General features: G+C 38.6%; 1 protein-coding gene across 1 annotated transcript; it reads right to left on the bottom strand.

The window, feature by feature from the left end:
- Positions 1-549: 549 nt before the first annotated feature.
- On the bottom strand, positions 550-16,618 carry RAB33B (RAB33B, member RAS oncogene family). The gene is made up of 2 exons (XM_077755960.1): positions 16,304-16,618; positions 550-3,360 (listed from the first exon to the last, which is right to left on the bottom strand). Exons 1-2 carry the CDS (start codon positions 16,550-16,552, stop codon positions 2,920-2,922), a joined length of 690 nt encoding a protein of 229 aa, XP_077612086.1. The 5' UTR covers positions 16,553-16,618; the 3' UTR covers positions 550-2,919.
- Between the last annotated feature and the right edge of the window lie 208 nt (positions 16,619-16,826).

Below are 16,826 nucleotides of genomic sequence, written 5' to 3' on the forward strand. Positions count from 1 at the left end.
TGTTGTTTTGCCTCAAAATCTGGAGATGTCAACCTCTCTTACAGTATTTGCTGTTTGCCCTGAAGTGTTCTTAAATGAGCTAATTGCTCAGCCACACAAATTAAAAACCTACCCTATCAACCAATTTTAGTATTTAGGGTTTTTTTCTGAAAAGTTTTTAATTAAAATTTTTTTAATGTTTATTTTTGAGAGAGACAGAGCACAAGTGGAGGAGGGGCAGAAAGAGAGGGAGACACAGAATCTGAAGCAGGCTCCAGGCTCTGAGCTGTCAGCACAGAACCTGATGCGGGGCTGGAACTCACGTACCATGAGATCATGACCTAAGGCAAAGTCGGACACTTAACTGAGTCACCCTGGTTGCCCTTTCTGAAAAGTTCTTTAACCCCAAATGTATTTCCAAATAAAAACCCAACAGGTTAGTTTTCGTTTGTTTGTTTGTTTCTAATGTATTATACATTACCTGGAGGCCAGGGGGGAAAAAAACAAAAATTTTTTGTTTTATTCTGCAATCATTCTAATAACCAAATAAAAGGAATAAAACACAGTATCTTTATGGCAAACCTGGTTTATTGAACTTCATAAGAGAAACGTTACAGTGACACTATTCCACAATGAAATTATTTAACTTAAGATTTCATGAGGAAACATATTAGCAATATACTGTCAATAAAGCATCATGATTAATATTAAGTACATTAGACTCTGGGTTAGCTTCTGTCAGTGTTCTCAAATTAAGACTCTTCCAAAACATATCTGATGTTTTCAATTAAAGGTCACAGTTAAAATAAATTCACATAGGACTTACAAAATGTGTAACTTGTGCTTTAAAAATTTATAATTGTTTGATAGCCACCATTCTGGAGGTGGTTTCTCAACAATGAAGTGTTTTATAAATATTCTGGAAAATATCTAAAAGCTTTACCCCCAACTGATAAGTATGCTCTTTTAAAAAATAAAAACATATGTAGAAAAAATTAAAACAGTAAATCATTACAAATGAGATACAAATATTTCAAAATTAATAAATATTAAAGTGAAAAAATAAGTCCTTTCACAGAACTGTAAAGGATACCTATTACTAAGTTCTTACAAAAAGAAATAAAGTTAAATTATTTTTTTAACCATTATTAACAGCACTTAAAAACAGAAATGTGCTTGGAAAGTTTGTAAACTTCCTTCCCACACTTCAGAAAGTGTTTTAAAAGCAATAAACAGATTCCCTTCTTTAAAAAACTCTTACACCCACCACAATTAGCACAGTTGTCATTGTTTTACTATAAAAATAGTTACAAGTCAACATTAATTTAAATTCAAACCATTTTTAATTCCAGCAACAAAGTGGATTAATCTCCCTAAACACACATAATGCCAACTTGTTTTTCCTTAAGCTCTAATATTTAAAACTGAATAATTATTTTCTAAAATTATTACTTTCAGTTAGTTCATTTGATGGAATAATCTTGTTTTTATAATTATATTATCCAGTTAGGACCACCATAATGATTCAACAAAAATCCCAAATTACATTAGATTACATAGTTAATTGATTTACCACGTTCTGAAAATATTTTAAGTACAATCATCTTTTGGTTTAATTACTTCTAGAATTATCAAGGATGGCAATCTATCAGAATTAGTGAATGTGCACCCTTCAGTTAAAGTTCATGGCTTACATTCCATTCATGTAATAGCTTTATATGCAAGCTTACTATTTTCAATGTGCAAAGTCTCAAATTCAAAATAAAAGTATTTAGGGTAAAAAAAAGCTTCTTGAACTATTCTTTCCACAACTGAGGGAGACAGACAAGGTATTTTTCAATATTTGATTTATTTTTCATACTGGGAAGGAATAGTTTGTTGTGACCATAAAATTTAAAGATTTTTAAAAACTGATATACCATAACACAACACATCACAGAAATATATGTAGACTCATAGCAATTAGCGGTATGCCTTCAGAGCTACACTCTAAATAGAAGTTGAGTTGTTAATTCAACCTTTAGTTATTAAATTGACTGACTGTGGAGGAGAACAAGAGATACTATGCCAGATATACAGTTTGAAATTACTAAAAGCTAAGAATAGGTCTCCTGTGGCAGCCAGGAACCATGTTTACGTATTTTCTCTCAAGTTACAACTCCTCAAATGCTTTCAATTGGTTTTTCACTAAAGATATCAAAATAAAATATAAAGCACCTTAATATGTCACTTCATTTTCATTAAAGTCAGTCTTATTTTTGCGTATTTTAATAGAACTCAGTACGAAAACAACTCAAATTATTTTTCTAAAAGGAACTATGACTTCTGAAGATCTGATTGATATTGAATAGAAATATCAAGTATCTGGAAACACTGGAAAAGTCACTCTTTATGCACTGAGAACCAGAAAACATTCCATGCCTTCTCCTTCCACTGGAACTAAATAGTCTTGGCTCTAAAATGTACCAATAATAATGCAATTAAATACCTCAATAATACAGAGAAAGAACTTTAGGGAGAGGCAAATACCAGTTTTATCCTACTGAGAACACTTCCCATTCAAAGCACATACCTAGGAAGTATATCCTAAACTCTTAATTTGTTCTTTCAATCCCAGGAACACAGGATGGCACAGTCACTTACTCCTAAAATACCATCATGCTCTCATTTGAAGCCTCCTCCTTTGGGCTCTCAATGGAAAATGTTGTGAGTCATTCTACCTTTGCTTCATTTCAACCTCACATGAAAACCAACTTTTCCCGTGTTGTCACAATGACAAACTTAATTAAGTAGATACAAAATACAAAAATTAGCATGACAATGATAAATAGTAAAGTGTCAGGACGATCCATTATATTTGAGATTAAATCTTATGACTTATCACTGTCATACTTCAAAAGTATTTCTTTAGTCAAAATTTGATAGTGTAATGACTGTTACTTAGCACCAGCATGTCATTGCAGGCTTTGGTTCAGGCTTCAGAGTAATTCCGTTATCAGGGGGTTGACTAAGCATTAATGGTTTGTGGCTCTTAAGTTTATGAGCCAAGGTCATAAATATAGCTTCCACATGGTCATTATCATTGGGGTTTTTCGCAGAGGTTTCAAACAAAGGCATACTATGTGTGTCAGCAAATTTTTGTGCCAAGTCTGTAGGTACTTGAATGGCACTTCTCAAGTCACATTTATTTCCAACGAGAATCCGTGGTATGTCACTGGCTAGCAAATGTTGTTTGCATTCTTCTATCCAAGATGGTAGGCTATGAAAACTAGCCATGTTGGTCATATCATACACGAAGACAACAGCATGAACATTTCTGTAGTAGTGCTGTACCATGCTCTTCCTAAATCGCTCTTGTCCTGCTGTGTCCCACAACTGGATCTGAAAATGAAAAAAGAGAGAAAACTGAAAATTTCATCCCAGTCATACATACTGAAAATTTTCATCAACTCTGCATGGTCTTTAGTACTTCTTCACTTATATTACTTTGTTCCCTTCCATAACACCTTTTCAGTATAATTTATGGGATCCAGATTTCATGACACTAATTACCTCATAATTAATGCAAGTATCAGAACAAATATTTCAACTTAGCATTTAAATTTCAGTAAGTTAAATTTGTCTGGAGAAAATTTACCTAAAAAAATGATTTTAAACTATTAAATAAAAATACATTAGGTGTTAACAAACATGTTAACTGTCTAATCCATGTAAATTTAGTTACTATATGCCCTTTTCTACCTTTTACTAGATTAACTTAAAATAGTAGACTTAGGACAGATACTAAGAGTCATTAGGTCTAGTCCCCACAACTATAGATAGATAGACAGATAGATAGATAGATAGATAGATATAAATAGATATATACAGATATATAATCTATAAAAGCCCCCTTGTAAATTATAAAAGGCTAGAAAATCACTTATTTAACCTAAACATCTCAACCAACAAGACTATTCCAATATCTCCTAGTCAAAATATGGGGGAGTTGAAGAGAATAATATCGAAAGCTAAATATAAGTCCTGTGTTATAATTATCTTAAAAGACTGAATTCCCTTACCTTTATTTCCTAAAGAAGTTAAATGATGAGGATACTGATCTCAGTGGAAAAGACTAAAGGTAGATTTGCTTAGATAACTTTATTTTTAATGTTTTTTTTTATTTTTGAGAGAGAGAGAGAGATAGAGGACAGACCACATATGGGGGAGGGGTAGAGAGAGAGAGAGGGAGACACAGTCCAAAGCAGGCTCCAGGCTATAAGCCATCGGCACAGAGTCTGACACAGGGTCCAAACCCATGGACCACAAGATCATGACCTGAGCCGACATCGGATGCTTAACCAAATGAGCCACCCAGGCGCCCCTTGCTTAGATAATTTTTGGTTGACAGACTTGTACTATTTATAAATACTGAAAGTGTGAACTGGAAGCCTAAACTGGTGATTTCTCACAGAGCTGTCAACACCAAAGTAGAGGGAAATGAGGTGATTCCATAGATGGCCCAAAATGGAAGTAGGATATAAGATATAAAGTGCTCAGCACATATATTCAGTGCTCAATTAAGATGTAATGAATGAATAAATACACTTTAAAAGTGTGATTAGAGATGAAAATATGGATCATCAATCTCTTCCATGATATCTTAATTGTCTTNATGCTCTTTTGACTGCCACCCAGGCACTCCCATACTACCCTAGTTTTTATCAGTTACTTTTTTTTTTTGGTAGTTCCTTTTTTTAAGTATTTGTTTTATTTTTGGAAGAGCACAAGCAGGTAAGGGGCAGAGAGGAGGACAGAGGATACTAAGCAGGCTCTGCATTGACAGACTGACTGCAGGGAGTCCAACATGGACCCTGAACTCACGAACTGAGATCATGACCTGAGCCAAAGTCAGACGCTCAATGGTCTGAGTTACCCAGGTGCCCCTAGTAGTTCTTTTTAAGTACAAATTTCCCCATTTTCTTAATATTCTCCTTTTCTTTCTAACTAACAATAACCAAATTCTGCTCTAGGCAGAAATATGAAGTACTATACAAACTTGATTTCTGAGGCTCTTCCGGAACTAAAGGAGGCCAAAATGACATAGTTCTAGCCAATAATGTGTAGACAGTCTTTCAGTGGGATGTCCCAAGAAAACTATGGATGTGTGATTTAAAGAAAAAAAAAAAAAAAAAAAAAAAAAAAGAGGAGCATTTGGCACATGCCTTTTGCACCTCTGTCGCCATACCCTTTCTACCTGGATACAATAACTGGAGGTTCAGCAATTATCATATGAGCATGAAGAAGAAAGCCACACATAAGAACGACAGAAGTCTACTTAGACCTGGAATCCTGCTGACAGGGTACCATCATACAGACTGCTGCCTCAGGTCTCCTTATTCCATGAGAAAAGTAAAACCTTACATGGTTAAATCATTATAGTTGAATTTCTCTTATATGTAGCTAAATGACATCCTAAAATTATTTACCATGTACACTGTTTAAAACTCTTACCCTACACTCAATTTACTCACTAAATCACAAGGTTTTGCCTCAATACACACCTAGAGACCACATCACAAAATAAATTATTATCAAATGTCCTTTTGTGATGTAAGCAACATAATTGGCAAATAGGCCATAAAGACTTAGTATCATATAAATCAGAGATAGAAGCAAACAACTATCAGCAAACTAGGAACTACTAACAACTAAGTCTGTTTAAATCAACAAATATTTATTCAATGCCAACTGTGTGCCAGCAGGTGACTGTCTACCTCTAGGCTTTAGCTTCTTCAACAGTGAAAGTAAAATTTAGTTTCAGACCTAAAAAATAAGCATTCATAGACTAACTACACTGTGTATGCAAAGAGCTAATAAAGTAAATGTTTAATTCTTTAAAAATCCAACTTTCCTTTTAAAAAAAGAAATACAACTTTCTTATCCCACTAACAGGTTAAGAATAAAAACACTCAACAAACAATTAAAAATGTTTCAAACTATAGCTGTCAAAACTTGTTACACAGGGGCACCTGGGTGGCTCAGTCAGTTAAGCGTCTGACTTCGGCTCAGGTCATGATCTCACAGTTCGTGGGTTCAAGCCCCGCGTCGGGCTCTGTGCTGACAGCTAGCTCAGGGCCTGGAGCCTGTTTCGGATTCTGTGTCTCCCTCTCTCTCTGATCCTCCCCTGCTCATGCTCTCTCTCTCTCTCAGAAATAAATAAAACATTAAAACAAAATTTTTTTAACTTATTACACAAACCTACAATAATCAAGACTGTGTGCTACTGGAGTAAGATTAGACATACAGATCAAAAGAACAAAATTAAGAGTCCAGAAATAAATCCATATATCTGTGGTCAATTGATTTTCAACAAGAGTGTCACGATAATTCAATACGGGAAAGAATAGTTGTTTTAACAAATAGTGCTGGGACAATATACAGGAAATGAGGCTGGACCCCCAACCTCACACCATATAGAAAAATTTACTCAAAATGGATGAAAAACCTAAATTTAAGAGCTGAAACTATAAAATTCTTAAGAAAAAATAGGGGTAAACATTTGTGACCACTGGGTTAGACCATATTAGATATGATATTTAAAGCACAAGCAAAGACAAAATAAACTGGACTTCATCAAAATTTAAAATGTTTGTGTTTCAAAGAATATTATCAAGAAAGTGAACAGACAGCTCACAAAATGGGAGAAAAATGCCTGTAAATAATATATGTGATGGGGTCTACTATTCAGAATACTCAAGATCTTTTACAACTCAGTAATAAAAGGACAGGTTACCCAATTTAGAAATTGACAAAGAATCTGAACAGACATTTCTCCAAAGAAAAAGTACAAATGGCCAATAAACACATAAAAAGATGCTCAACATCATTAGCAATCAAGGAAATGCAAATCAAAAACAAATGAAATACCATCTTACACGCACATTAAGATAACCATTAAAAAACAAACAAAAAGGGATGCCTGGGTGGGTCAGTGGGTTAGGGGTCCAACTTCAGTTCAGGTCACAATCTCTCAGTCCGTGGGTTCGAGCCCCACCATCAGGCTCTGTGCTGACAGATCAGAGCCTGGGGCCTGCTTTGGATTCTGTGTCTCCCTCTCTCTCTGCCCCTCCCCAGCTCGTGTTCTGTCTCTCTCTGTCTCAAAAATAAACGTTAAAAAAAAAAAAAGATGGACAATAACAAGTGTTGGCAGAGATGTAGAAAAACTGGCACCTTCATACATTGCTGGTAGGGATGTAAAATAGTACAGCCCCTTTAGAAAACAGTGTGGCAGTTCCTCAAAAAGTTAGACTATTACTTACCTGTAAAGAGGAATAAAGTACTGATACTTGCTACAACACAGGTGAACTTCCAGAATACACTAAGTGAAAGAAGCCAGACATATATGCTATGGTTCCATTTATATAAACCATCCCAAAGAGAGAAATCCATAGACATGAAACACAGACTTGGTGACTGCCAGGGCTGGGAAATGGGGAGAAACTGTTCAGTGGGTGAGGGGTTTTAGTTTAGAGTGATGGAAATATTTTGAAATGGGACAGAGGTGTGGTTATGCAATATTATGAATCTACTAAATGCCAATGAACTATTTACTTTAAAACAGTTAATTTTTTTATTTGAATTTCACTTCAATAAATTATTTTTTAAAAGTTGCCATATGACCCAGCAATTCCACTCCCAGGTATATTATGAAAGAACTGAAAAGATATGCTCACATAAAAACTTGTATACAAATGTTCATAGAACAGTATCTGTAAGAGCTAAAAGGTAGAAACAACCCAAATATCCATCAACTGATGAAGGAATAAACAAAATGTATGTCCAAATAATGGAATATCATTAGGCCATAAAAAGGAACAAAGTACCAGGATGCCTGGGTGGCTCAGTTGTTTTAAGCGTCCGACTTCGGCTCAGATCATGATCTCATGGTTCGTTGTGTTTAAGCCCCGTGTTGGGCTCTGTGCTGACAGCTCAGAGCCTGGAGCCTGCTTTGGATTCTGTCTCCCTCTCCCTCTACTCCTCCCCCAATCACACTCTGTCTCTCTCTCTCTCTCAAAAATAAACATTAAAATAAATAAATACATAAAATAATGAAGTACTGATATATGCTACAACACGGATGAACCTTGAAAACATTATCCTAAGTGAAAGCAGCCAGACACCACAGAATCATATAAGATTCGCTGTATATGAAATGTGCAGTAGAGACAAATCCACAGAGACAGAAAGTAGGCTGGTGGTTGCCAGGGTTGAGGGTAGGGTAAGAATGGGGAGTGGCTGTTAAAATGGGTCCAGGGTTTCTTTTTGGAGTTCTGGAATCAGACAGGGATGATGACTGTACGACCCTCTGAATATATTAAAAGCCACTAAACTGTATATTTTAAACAGGTAAATCTTACGGTATGTGAATTATATTTCAGTTTTTTAAAGTGACCAAAAAAAAAACCCCATGCCAAACTATATCTTTATCTAGAAAGATATCTTTCTGTATCTGTATTTAGAAAGATATTTGGGGAATAATTTGGATGACCTATATAAAATCTGTCCAAGGAAACTGCAGCTGATCTCTCTTTTAACATTTCCTGTAGTTCAGGTATTCAAAAACCATTTCATCAGTGAAGAATGATTTATAATGTTTTAACCAGAGAATACTTAGGAGCTAAAAGTAAATAAATGAAAAGCACACAGGGAAATATACCAATACATTAACCATTGTTGTCTTTAAGGCAATTTCCCCATTTCTACTTTTCTGTTTTCCCTAACAACCAACCACTTCTTTTATAAAAACAAACTAAACATAGGGACGCCTGGGTGGCTTAGTCGGTTAAGCATCCGACTTTCGCTTAGGTCATGATCTCGCGGTTCGTGGGTTCGAGCCCCACATTGGGCTCTGTGCTGACTGTCAGCTCAGAGCCTGGAGCCTGTTTCAGAGTCTGTGACTCCCTCTCTCTCTGACCCTCTCCTGCTCACGCTGTCTCTCTCTCTCTCTCTCCTAGAAATAAATAAAAAAATAAAAAAAGAAAAAAAATTCATAAGTATGCATTCTACCATATCAAGACTTCCAGGAAACAAGGGCCATGAAATAATAACTCCTCACACTTTACTGGAAAGCCATAAAATGCATTACTGAGTTAATGAGGTACTTACAAAGGATTATTTAAAAAGAAGCTTCAGAAATTCTTCACAGAACTGCTGAAACAAGAGCTCAGGCAGAGGCACCCTGACATGTGGTCTGCGGCCTTCAAGCCCGCATGGAACACGGAGGCGAGGGCAAAGGGGACTGCGGGAGGAGCGGTGAGAGACTCAGCAAAAGGACAGGACAGATGAAAAACACTGTCAGCCATAAAAGGGAAGTGAAAGCTTGAGCAAAAGAGAGAGAAACCAATAGGGAGATACTTGGTAGAGAACAAACCTCATGATAGCTTAGAAAAGTCTTGAGGTTTCGCTTTGAGTAGAGTGATTCAGTGTTTAACAAAGGAGAATAACACTTAGGAAACTAAAGAAGTGACATAATTTTGTCTGGTTTATTTAGGAAGTATTTTCAGAGCAATTTTTCCCAATTTAATAGTATTTTTAGGGGAACCTGGGTGGCTCAGTCGGTTAAGTATCTGGCTTTGGCTTAGGACATGATCTCGCGGTTCATGGGTTCAAGCCCAGTGTCAAGCTCTGTGCTGAAAGCTCAGATCCTGGAGCCTGCTTCAGATTCCGTCTCTCTCTCTCTCTTTCTCTCTCTCTCTCTATGCACCCCCCCACTCATGCTTTCTCTGTCTCTCTCTCCTCTCAAAACTAAATAAACATTAAAAAATGGTATTTTATGGAAAATGGCTAATGCATGCTCCTATAGATAGTCCTCCCATTTTAAACTTTATACGGACAACATGAAACATATTTCAATAATATTTCACAAATCTCTACTTTAAATTCCATTAAAGTAAATTCCAACAAAAATTACATTACTATTTGTAGAATCCTAACAGTAGATTCTTATTATTGATGCAAATTCTTTTAATAGTTTTATTACCAAAATGAGAGATGATCTAAACTGATTTAAACTGTTTTTGCCTGACTGAAAATGATAGAAGTATTAATCCAAATGATCCCCCTTTCTTTGATCAGCTACCTAATTTCCATTAGTTTCTCTTATCACCTCAATTTTGGATTTCCAGAGTAGCCTACCATCTGATCTCCTTGTTTCCATACATTCAACATGTATCCCGAGTACTCCACAGTTTAGATAAACGGAGCTAGACATTCGAAGAAGTCTATGGCATCACCAGACATGGATCCTGCTCTGAGTAAGACTGAGTAAGACTTAATAAAAGAGGAAAAGACACCTACATAATATAATGACGAAAGACATCATTTAAAGTCTCAGGTAAGTTGCTAAAGGGAATTCATAGGGAAGAAAGAGAACAGAGAAGGAGGGGTGTGATATTTTTGACAGACACACTGAATTGAATAGGGAAGGATTACATGTGGTGAAATATAGGTGTAGGAAATATTCCAGGCAAAGAGTAGGACATGCAAGGGGAAAATGGAGGGATCAGCAAACAAGTGGCTGGACTTTAGGGTATTTGAAGGAAATTAGTGGGAAATAAGGTCTGAAAGGCAGTCAGGAGCAAAAGGAAGAAAGTCCTACGTTAATTTTAAAAGTTAGAATTTTACAATACAATGGCGAACTACCTAGGGCATCTGAGGCAGAGAACATTAGTTTCCCTAAAGTGCAACACTAATCTGGCATTTTGGCAACAACGTACAAAATAGGTTCATTGAAGACTGGCCATGGGACATGAGTTGAGCTGCTGCAACAGTTCAGAGGGATTTTGAAAACTAGGATTTTGAAGAAAGGACGGATGAGAGAATCATGCATATAGAGAAACTGCTGGATTTAGGGAGCCAAAGAGAGGGAAGGAGGCCTTGAAGATGAGGAGGATGCCATCAGGACAACCTAGGTGATGCGGGGAGAGACAGGAGAAACACATTTGCCAGAGAAGATGAACTCACTTCAGACATTCCAGGCAAAGGAGGGATTATCCAAATGGCCATGTCTAGAAGACAGCAGGAAATGCAGAGTAAGATGGGGAGAAAGGTGGGCTAGACAAAGATTTGGAGGTTACCTTCATGGATGTGATATCGGACACTGAAAGACTACCAAAGGCTAGAATGTAGGTAGAAAGCCAGGGCAAGGGACAGACTGTATCTCACTCTAGATTCACTCTCAATTGATGCCACACCTGGCCTTTTTACCATGCATATAAAATGAAATCTAGACTCTCTTTTTTTTCTTTATAACGCAGCTAATATTTACTAATTTCTTAGAGAGTCTGCATGCACACCTGCGTGTGGGTTAGGGGCAGAAAGAGAGGGGGACAGAGGATCTGCAGGCTCCATGCCCAAGCAGAGCTCAAACTCAATGAACTTTGAGATCATGACCTGAGCCAAAGTTGGATGCTTAACCGACTAAGCCACCCAGGTGCCCCTGAAGTCGACTCTTTAGCTTTCTTTTTCAAACTCTTCACAAATGTTGCTACCGATACGTGCATATTCTTCTCATTTGCCACCTTTCCACAAGAACATCTGATCCGACTGGAGCATCCTGCTAATGGTCCTCATCAGAAAAGCCCTGCCCTCCCTCCGTGAAACCGCACCCAGCACTCCAAGCACAAAGGATTCCTCCACCCACACCCAAACAGTAACTTGGCACTCATTCTTCACCTGGTTTTGCTGGTCACCTTTTTAGGTATATAAATCTTATCCTACTCTAAGGCAGTAATTCATTTATGAACTGTATCAGGGTCAGCAAACTTTTTCTGCAGAAGGTCAGAACAGTGAATATCTCAGGTTTTGTGGGTCTAACAGTCTCTGTCACAACTACTCAACTCTGCCACTGTAGCACAAAAGCAAGCCCAAAATGCAGACACGAGCATAGCTGTGTTTCAGTACTTTGTTTACAAACACTAAAATCAGAGTTTCACATAATTTCAACTTCACCTGTCATAAAATCATATTCTTACGATGTTCCTCCCAACCACTTAAAAAAGTAAAAATCGAGGCACCTGGGTAACTTAGTTGATTAAGCGTCTGACTCTTGGTTTCAGCTCAGGTCAAGATCTCATGGTCCATGGGTTTAAGCCTCACGTCAGGCTCCACATTGATAATGGGATTCTCTCTCTCCTCTCTATCCCTCCTCTGCTCTCAAAATAAATTTAAAAACTCAAAAAATAGTAAACTAAAGTAAAAATCATTCTTAGCTTGCAGGCCATATAAAAATAGGCAGCACACCATACTTGGCCCTCAAGCATACTTTGCCAACTCCTACAGTGTATCATAAGTCTTTGTGACTAACAAAAATGTCACCTCTCATGCAATTACTCATTAAATATTTGTTGTACCAGTGGGGGAGGGGTACTGATTATTTTCCTTTAGTTAATATTACCATCTTGTATTTAACGTGGCAAAATGGGGGCGCCTGGGTAGCTCAGTCAGTTAAGCGTCCAACTTCCGCTCAGGTCATGATCTCACAGTTCGTGGGTTCAAGCCCCACGTCAGACTCTGTGCTGAAGCTAGCTCAGAGCCTGGAGCTTGCTTCGGATTCTGTGTCTCCCTCTCTCTCTGACCCTCCCCTGCTCATGCTGTCTCTCTCTCTCAGAAATAAAACATTAAAATTAAAAAAAAATTAACATGGCAAAATGTCATACCTCTGTAAAGTAAGCCATCCCAATGTTCAAATAGAAACTGCTGACCCCTAATAAGATGGATTAAATGCAACATGAGGCATTAATGATTCTGCTGGTGTCTGTCATTGTAAAATGCTCGTACTAAAGGAATATAGCGAGGTATGACGGGGATACGCATACAAGGATGGAACATAAGGATTAGGGTTGAGTCTTAATTTAAAAATCAAATGTGCTTTTATTTAAGGAATTCGTTTTATAATTTTCTTCAACTTCAAAAATTCTGCAAATAAGATTTTCCTCTTTCAACCATACATATATAGTACTCAGGAACAGACTTACAAATATAGACTTTGTTACATTTCATAAAACATTTTAACTGATTCTGAAAAGGCACTGCCATAAGACATGCTCTCTGAAAAATTTCTAGTCCACAGTTAAAAACACTCAAAACAGTATCTCACTTTTACCAAATAAAAATGTCTAGAATATCATTTTATTAGTAAAGTAACATAAAGCTTTCCAGCTATCACTTGAAGATGAAAAATGAAAAGACATGTCATTTCAGATTAGGCTAAAAATTTTCCAAAGAGAAAATATTTATGAACATTATAGCAGCACTTGAAATGCATTACAGATTAACAAAGAAAAAGCAGAAGCAGCACATGGAATAAAGCTCTTTTTTAAGACACTAAAACATAGTTTTTTTAAAAATTGTCCAAAATATAATATATGGCTACTTTGCAATGTCTTTGTTTCTTAAAGCTTTGGGAAAAAATGACCAATAAAGTCTTATCTTTTTCTACCACAGAATTCTCAGAATATTTCTGTAAGGGGGGGCACCTGGATGGCTCTGTTGCTTGGGCGTCTGACTTCAGCTCAGGTCATGATCTCGTAGTCCGTGAGTTTGAGCCCCCATTGGGGCTGACAGCTCAGAGCATGGACCCTGCTTTGGATTCTGTTTCTCTCTCTCTCTCTCAAAAATAAGCCAACATTCAAAAAACAATTTTTTANCCAGGCGCCCCTCAAAAAACAATTTTAAAGAATATTTCTGTAAGAGTCTTTTTCAACCACAATAAAAATCTTTCAAATCTTAAAAGCTGGAGGTACAAGTCAATGGCTAAGGCCTTAAAAAGAAGAAAAAAGAAACTCAATCTCTATGTCTCTACCAACCAAACATGTTAGGCTAAAGCTCAGGAGGAATAATCCCAGAAAAAAAATGTTTTCTCCTTTTTTTTTTTTTTAAGATTTTTTAAAATGTTTATTTACCCTTGAGAGAGAGAGCATGAGCGGAGAAGGGGCAGAGACAGAGGGGGAAAGAAGATCCAAAGCCGGGTCTGTGCCGACAGCAGTGAGCTCCATGTGAGGATTGAACTCACGAACCGTGAGATCATGACCTGAGCCAAATATAAGTATCTCTTAAATTTGCACCTGATTCATCTGACATATTAAAGTGCAAATGGCAACCCAAAAGTAGGTAAAGGAGAAAAATCCCAACTCCTCCCCTGCCTCCATTCCCCTACTTGTGTCTTTAAAATTGGGGCACCTGTGTGGCTCAGTCAGTTAAGCGTCCAACTTCGGCTCAGGTCATGATCTCACGGTTTGTGGGTTCAAGCCCTGCATCCAGCTCTGTGCTGACAGCTAGCTCAAAGCCTGGAGGCTGCTTCTAATTCTGTGTCTCCCTCTCTCTGACCCTCCCCTGCTCATACTGTCTCTCTCTCTCTCTCTCAAAAATAAATAAAACATTTAAGAAAATTTTTTAAATAAATAAAATCATGCTTTTGGGGGGAATTTCTCTTACCTTCTGCATATGCCCTACTTTATTTCTGCTTCACACTCTGGGTGCACAGCCACAAAAAGGATGGTGCCAAAGAGGAACAATGATGAGAAGCCACCAGGGAAGAAGAATCATCTTAAGAGTATCAATTATGAACCAGGTGCTTCCTGTATGTTCTCATCTAATCCTCTCAGCTAATCTCATCTGGCATTATTATCCCAATTTTTCAGAAGAGAAAATGGTCTCTGAAAGATTAAGGAACCTATCTAGAGACTAGAGTAACCAATCACCTCAGTTCGCCTGAGTCTGAGGGGCTTCCCAGGGTGTGGGACTTCATTTTAAAACTGGGACAGTCCTGAGCAAAAGTAGTCACCCTGCTGAGGACACATAGCCCATCCTTATCCTTTCATAGGTTCAGATCTGAGCCAAGTCAGGTGGGCTCCAAAGCCCATGCACTCTCTCCCAGGACTTCTGCTTTTCCCAAACTAACCTCCCTCTCAAACTTCAGAAGCCTCATTATCTTCGTCACCCCCAGGCTTCTGGGCCTAACCTAATTCTGATGAAAAATATTCAGTCTCTTCTTACTGTAAGGTCTTTTCCTCTATAATGCATACAGATCTTAACTCCCTATTGCAGTGTACCCCAAGGACCACCACTGGCAATCTGAATGGGATGATACCAAATTAAAGTAAAAACTAAAAGGCAAAGGCACCTATAGAAGGCTGATTTCTTTTCGGTCCAATTTCTCCTTTACATCATTAGCATTTAAACCCTTTTGGAGATGGTGGGGAAGGGCAGTGGTTAGAGAACTAACAAATAAATTGTTCTTCCTTCAAATATGTGGGGGAAACAATGAAGCCATGAGTCTGTTTGTCCCCCCACAAGGGAACTTAAGTAAAGAACATACTAATTTAGGGGCGCCTGGGTGGCTCAGTCGGTTAAGCGTCTGACTTCGGCTCAGGTCATGATCTCACGGTTCGTGAGTTCGAGCCCCGCGTCTCGGACTCTGTGCTGACAGCTTGGAGCCTGTTTCGGATTCTGTGTCTCCCTCTCTCTCTGGCCCTCCTCTGCTCATGCTCTGTTTCTCTCTCTCTCTGAATAATAAATGAAACATTAAAATTTAAAAAAAAAACTGTTTTAAAAAAAAAAGAACATCCTAATTTAAAGCAAAAAAGTAAATGCAGTATAAGGAACGCAGAACTTTTCCTGGGGTCTGAATTAAGACTTGGGAGAGAGTGGCGCTAAGAATGCGCTTTAGGTAAACCAAGTAGAACTATCATGTATAAAATGTTTCTGCAGGAAAATAGATTTTTCTAAACAAGTCAATGTCATACAGAAACTTCTGTAGCAAAACTGCATGCAAGAGAATGCCTAACTACTTCCTCAAAGGCAACACGGTTTTACTTCCACAATATCTAGGGCAGTGTTCAGATGCCTGGCATAATAAACGATACTTATCAAACGACGTTTCCATGCTTGAGAAATTTCATTTTTTCCTTCGGTCTTACTTCACTGACTCCCAACACATGAGACACTGCCAATGGATACATTCTACACTCTTTGCTTCTCAAAGTGTGGCTCACAGACTAGTAGCATCTGCATCACCGGAGTCCTTACCAAATCAGAATCTGATTTTTTTTTTTTTTTAAACACAAGTTGCCCAGGTAAATCGCGGGGCATTAAAGTTTGCGGAGCACTGCCTTAGAAGTTTGTTATAGATAAATCCTTCCAGTCTCCAACTCCAATCTCTACATCAGCTTGAGAAACAGCGGAGCGCACACCTCGCACAGGGCCAGCGATTAACCCACCGTATAGGGTTGGGAACTGTTACCCGAGGCGTCCTTCCTCCCGGGCAGTCCCCCCATCCGCTCACCTTGATGCGCTCCCCATCGATCTCCACCGCTCGTTCTCGGAAATCCACCCCAATAGTAGCCTCGGTGCGGTCCGGGAAGCGGCCGGCGCAGAAGCGGTAGGTCAGGCACGTCTTGCCCACATTGGAGTCACCGATCACGATTATCTTGAAGATACGTGAGCGAGCCGGCGGCAGAAATACCGAAGTCCCTGACACCACACCGCTGGACGAGAAGCTCGCCTCGAGAGACGACTCCATCTCCGAAGCCATTCTCCGGACCCGCCCCAAACTGAGGCGGAGGAAAGGAGACGCAGAAAGGCTGAGAGATTACGCCACCGCGAGNCTCGGGAGGAAGCCGCGCAATCACTCTGGGGGCGGGGAGAGAAAGACAGCTGAAAGGAAGGAGGTACCACCGGGCACTCTCTCGCGAGAGGGCCGAAGAGCCGCCTTAAACGGGGGCGTGCGCCTGGTGACGGCTGTAAGGTCTTCGGAAGGCTAGGGTGTCGGGTTCCGCGCTGTAGTCGACGTCGTTAGGGATTCCCCG

The sequence above is a fragment of the Crocuta crocuta genome, unplaced genomic scaffold (genome assembly GCF_008692635.1).
Source record: "Crocuta crocuta isolate KB4526 unplaced genomic scaffold, BGI_CrCroc_1.0 scaffold112, whole genome shotgun sequence".
NCBI classification, from domain to species: domain Eukaryota; kingdom Metazoa; phylum Chordata; class Mammalia; order Carnivora; family Hyaenidae; genus Crocuta; species Crocuta crocuta.

What these genes read in the sequence shown, in the direction of transcription:
- RAB33B (XM_077755960.1), bottom strand. Translation starts at nt 16,552, where the DNA reads ATGGCTTCGGAGATGGAGTCGTCTCTCGAGGCGAGCTTCTCGTCCAGC. An exon ending in TCGATGGGGAGCGCATCAAG is followed by an intron (nt 3,361 to 16,303) that starts GTGAGCGGATGG and finishes TTTCATTTTCAG; the next exon opens with ATCCAGTTGTGGGACACAGC.